Source organism: Trachurus japonicus, chromosome 16 (assembly GCF_045865225.1).
Source record: "Trachurus japonicus isolate A0001 chromosome 16, Traja_1.0".
Classification (NCBI taxonomy): domain Eukaryota; kingdom Metazoa; phylum Chordata; class Actinopteri; order Carangiformes; family Carangidae; genus Trachurus; species Trachurus japonicus.
This window is the reverse complement of record NC_140922.1, coordinates 7,281,417-7,286,692: the sequence shown is the minus strand read 5'-3', so window position 1 is coordinate 7,286,692 and position 5,276 is coordinate 7,281,417. Positions and strand designations below refer to the sequence as shown.

Sequence of the window (5,276 nt, the reverse complement as noted above, 5' to 3'; positions counted from 1 at the left end):
GAGATTTTCTCTTTTGTTGGTTGAAGGACTTTATGTGCTGCTGGGGAATTTGATTGTGATACATCATATTTTAAAACATGATCTTCTGTATAGTGTGGAAAAACCTTGATCTTCAAAAAAAAAACAAAAAAAAGACCAACTCAATTTACAGTGACTTAATTTATCATAATAAAAGAAAGGACACAGTATAGGCTACCCTTAAAAACACAGCTTGAGGTGGCAAAAGTGTTGTCCAAAAGACACCTAAACAAATAGCAGTGCACACAACTTACAAATACATAAAGTTAAAGCAAAAGGAAAGCATACATACTGTATACAGAAACACATTAGCAAGAACACAAAACAATAAGGAGAAAATACACAATTATGACTAAAACATGCTCAGTGGATAAATAAAGGCAGTGAAGTATAATGTTGCACTGAATCCAAAAAGAGACCCAAAAATGTAGAGCAAATGTGTGAGCGATTTCAAAACATGGTGACGTTTCTTCAGGTCACAGCAGCAGACAGCTCAGGAATAACAGGAATAACATATATCTCTCTGTTTCCAGCTGTCAGAGTGACCTTTGTGCCTTCCCTGTCACAGATATCAAGCACCAAGGTCCAGCCAACACAGTGATTGTGCTTGTCCTGTCAGGTCAGGCCTTTGCGTTGGAAGTGATTAAATTGTGATTAGCTGTGATTTACTCATCCTCTGGAGCCCCTGGCTCCCTGACAGTAGGCACCACTTGGTCCAAGAACTCCAGGAGTTAAGGTATGTCTCCTGCTGCTCTCACCTTCCTGTTTCTCATTCTCTGTCTTCATCATATATCAGGAGGAAAACATCTTGAATCCTACTTAAATTTCTCAGCTTGTTAGAAACGTTTTAGCATGAAACTGCTTTTCCACACTTTGTTATTGTAACTTTGACAACTTTCAGACTGATCCCTCTCACTTTCTTTAGGTCGGTCTCACTCATCCGCAGCCATGAAATTCTCCCTTGTTGCCGCTCTTGTCGTTGTGCTGGCTGTTGCCCATGGTAAGAAATGAAATGTGTTTTTTAGTATCACATGTGGAATACAGACTAGAGCATATGATATTTTGGTCCTTTGACATTTCATGGTCATATTCTGATTCAGTTTAGTGGATTTGAGTAAAGGAGTTGAAATGTGTGCTCTCAGGCTCCGAGGCCGGGGCCCTGGTGAAGCGTGACATCCAGTCTGATGTGGAGAAGATCACCAAGCTCATCAACACTATGTCCGCCAGCATCACCACCGCAACCCAAGACATGGTGGAGAAGGTGAAGGCGTTTGAGGTGACCAACACTGCTCAGTAAGTAACCATACTCTCTTTTTCTTCTTCATCTGCAGCTTTAACTCAGACATTCACATTCAGTCTTCTAAGGGATGTTATTTCTTATGTGATTTGTTCTGGATTTTTTTCCCCAATAGGATAGTACAGAGCAAAAAAAAAATTACTCTCTGCTATTTGACTTTATTTCTTATTTTTTGAAACACTAGAAGTAGTAGAAAGTACAGAAAATGTCATTTAACTGAGAATTTGAGAAGGGGATTTTAGCAGCAATAAATGTGTCATTTCTCAGGATGAAAACCCTATATTTATTTAATTATGGTGCAAAATACAAGTCAAGGGAAAAGCCTATCTATGTCTGAGTAGAAAAACTGTTTTTTGGTTTGTTTGTTTTTTACAGTACAACTCATTTTATCATGATATAAAGACACACAACTGGTAGTGAACAACACAAAGATACTTTCTTCAGAGGCACACTGATGAATTGTCAGGCAGTTTTAGTTCATGTTTCTTTATTAAAACACAAGTCGGACTCAGCAGCAGTGATTAACAGAGCACTGTCTCTTCCTGTGTGTCCACCACAGGACTTACATGGAGGACAGCAGGGCCAGGATCCAGCCTCTGGTTGACAAGGTCCAGGCTGAGGCTACCAAGCTGCAGCAGCAGGTCAAGCCCTTCATCGCCAACATCGAGGATCAGATCAAGCCCTTGACCGAGAACCTCAACGCTCAGGTTAAGCCTCTGACCGACAACTTCCACGCCCAGGTCAAGCCTTTGACCGACATGATGGAGAAGCTGTTCCAGCAGGTGATGGACCAGACCAAGGCCCTGCTCCCCCCTCAGTAAAGCTGTCGCTCCAGCCCAGCTACTGTAACACCCAAGGGCTAGGACGCACGTTCGGTTCTATACCCAGAATGCTTCACTGGTGTTTGTCTGTTGCACTCCTGTGTCTTGAATGTCATCATTAAAGGAGTTTGAAAGTCATTATTCTGAGCATGACGTTTTTTGTTTTTTTTTCTGCTTGTCGGAGCTGAATTTGTTTTGCATTCGTTTGAGTCCAGGAGTTAATTTATGAAAAGCCAGAAGGCAAGTAATAAAGCTGAAATGAAATTAATTCATAGCGCAATCTGATGAGAGTTACTCATTGAAGTTAATGCCAATATCAACATAACCTCTAACCTTTGGGTCATTGGGCTTTTCCATCATTCGTGGTTCAATATTCAGAGGTAGGCTGTCAAATAGAGGCAGGGGTCCAGCTAACAGCCTGAATAAGACCAGGCTTATGAGATTACTCCTTTGAGCCAATAATTAACCTAATACACAATCAGAATGATAACAAATTGGATCGTGGGAAAGCTGAACACTCAAGACTTGGAGGGGAAAAAACAAGATGAAGAAAAATAAAATATTTCCAGAAACAGGGAGAAAAAGTTAGCACATTACAAACAGATGCAGATAAGTGGCAAAGTTTTTTTTTTTTTTTTTTTACAAATGTCCTTGCAGACACTGTATGAGCCTGGATTAGTTTCCTGTACTAAAGTCAACTGAAATATGTAAATCAGCCTGAAACCTAATCAAAAGCGTTCATTAAAGATCTGAATTTCTTTTTGAAGAGGTGGTTATCAGCAATAGAAGTCAACTATAACACAGATTGGGGTAAAGCAGAAATCTACAATTCAAGCAGTCTTGTCTGACTCAGTGTTGTGTGGCTTCCCCAGAGGGATGGATCTGGATTCGATCCACATCAGTCATTTGTGCACAATGGCGACACATCAGAGTGGAGTTTCTGCCAGTGCTAGTTGTTCTTGTCAGTACAGTCAACTGGAGCACTTGTTTTTTTTTTATTATGTAACTACCCAAAGGGAAAATTGCGAAAGACATTTAACAGTCTTGGTCTGTGTTGGAGCTTGTGTCTCAAAGCAGTGAGGGAGACAATGACTTGTTGTCAGTTTAATCACAGAACAACAAAATCACTAGTCTTCCAAGCTGCTGTGGACTCATTCGAAGGCCACCAGATTTTACTGTTTGTCGAATAACTAAGCAGTGTTTTTCCTAAATATAGGCTTCATCACTGTGGCTAAATTTCTTTTCATGGCAACCACAAATGCACCACTTAAATCATATGAATATGTATATTAGCCTCCTCAAAAAAAATGCATTCACTCTACTGTGCTCCTTCCTGCTCTGTTGCCTAGCTTCCAGCCATACTCAAGGTGGCCTCCTTGAGCTAACATACGATCTAAATCCTCCTGAAGGACTGAAAGAGCTTTTCCACAAAACCTCCCATGGCTCTCTCTTACCTTCAAACCAAACTTTTACTCAGAACCCTTCAAACCTCTCAGATGAAGGCCGGAGCCTGTGTTTGGCAGCAGAGCTGGCAGCTCTGAGCGGCCTTCTCCTTGCGCATGTAGAGATTAAATGAATGAATTGGCAGCCTGTCGAGAAACCATCTGTAAAAGTGTTTGAAAGAAGAAGAAAAAAAAAACACTTAAAGAACAGATGAACAAGTTCTCCTGCACAGGGTTATTATTTCAATTACTGCAATTATTTCTGTGAGACTACTTGATAATCTCTCCTCCAGCATTTTTCCTATTTGAAAGCAGGAATCATTAAGTCATCTCCTCTATTTACCTGAATTGAATATTGTGTTCCCTTGCGCTACACTAATAAATCTACTAATAAATCTGGGTGTTGGTGCATCACTAAAACACGCACTACTCTGACACATGTGAGAGAAATGGTGCAGTGTGAACCTGCTGGAGGACTCAGTGTTTGAGAACCTGATGTTCTGGAGGAAGGACGAGGCCGAGGGACGGATGGAGACAGGAGTTTGAAGTCAGGAGTTGGGCGGGGGCCAGGAGAAGGTCAGAGTCAGGGGTTATCTGCCAGGACAGGCTGTGTGATCCCAGGCTCGGCACAGCCCGTGACAAGCCCCGAAGGCTGGAGCAGAGAGAAACCCCCCCGCTGACACGCTGTCACTCAGTCACTGTGATGGGCTTTTATGTGCTGACGACGTCACTTTGATTCAGCTGTCAGTCAGCAACCTGCTGAAATAAATTAGGCAAATGGAGAAGAGAGAAAAAACAACAACTGTATTAATACATTCATTTAGTTCTCTGTAATTAATTAACTTAACACTGACTAGAGGCAGTAATCTGACAAGCTGTTTACTTTTGTTTCAAATGTTCTTTTGAAAGAAAAGCTGCAACAGTGAGAAAATTAATTTGTTTTGATATTCAATTAACAGTTTCAGTTTCTTTTTTTTTCTTTCTTTTTTTTTAACATTTGTTGGTTCCAAGTGCTAAAATATGAGAATTTGGTGCTTTTCTAATAGTTAAATGAACATAAAACAAGATGTCCTAGGATATTGTGATGGGTATTTGTTATCTGCAGTGCAAGTTAAAAGAAATAGCTCTATATAGGAGACTACAATGAATATACAAGATTAGATAAACACAATTTAAGAATATACACTGAAGAATTGAAGAAGCTGTGAACAGATCAGTGAATTTTTTGCACCAGATAATGATTTTTCTTTTCATTTCCCAGTTGTTTCAATCAATCACTTCGCTGGAAAAGCTACAAAAATCAATCATTTTAGATGTCAAATCAAAATATTTTGCATTTTTTCCCCCCATGAATTCCGTGAACCAGCTCCCACTGAGCTCTGCCGACTCCTCCAGCTGCAAACCGCTGTATGGATGGAACATTCCTGCTGCATGCATGTGCTGTACTCTCCTCCACAGAGTGAGTTAGTCCACTCAGTGTTTTTATGTTGTCAATAACGATCTATAATTCAACAATAACAGTGTTTTGGACGTATGAAGTCAGCCTTTGAGGGAAGATGTACAGTCAGTTGTTTCTCACTGGCACTTTGCCATTTTGTTAATGCTTCTGCTGGACACATATTACAGTGCTGGACACTTATTATAGTGATGGACACATACATGTATTACAGTGAACAAATTATACATTACATTAGATGG

The 5,276-nt window shown here is 40.3% G+C and overlaps 1 protein-coding gene across 1 annotated transcript; it reads left to right on the top strand.

Moving 5' to 3' along the window:
- Positions 1 to 688: 688 nt before the first annotated feature.
- On the top strand, positions 689 to 2,274 carry LOC146971601 (type-4 ice-structuring protein-like). Its single transcript, XM_085803628.1, has 4 exons — positions 689 to 754; positions 944 to 1,018; positions 1,161 to 1,311; positions 1,875 to 2,274. Exons 2-4 carry the CDS (start codon positions 967 to 969, stop codon positions 2,134 to 2,136), a joined length of 465 nt encoding a protein of 154 aa, XP_085659754.1. The 5' UTR covers positions 689 to 754; positions 944 to 966; the 3' UTR covers positions 2,137 to 2,274.
- Positions 2,275 to 5,276: the final 3,002 nt, after the last annotated feature.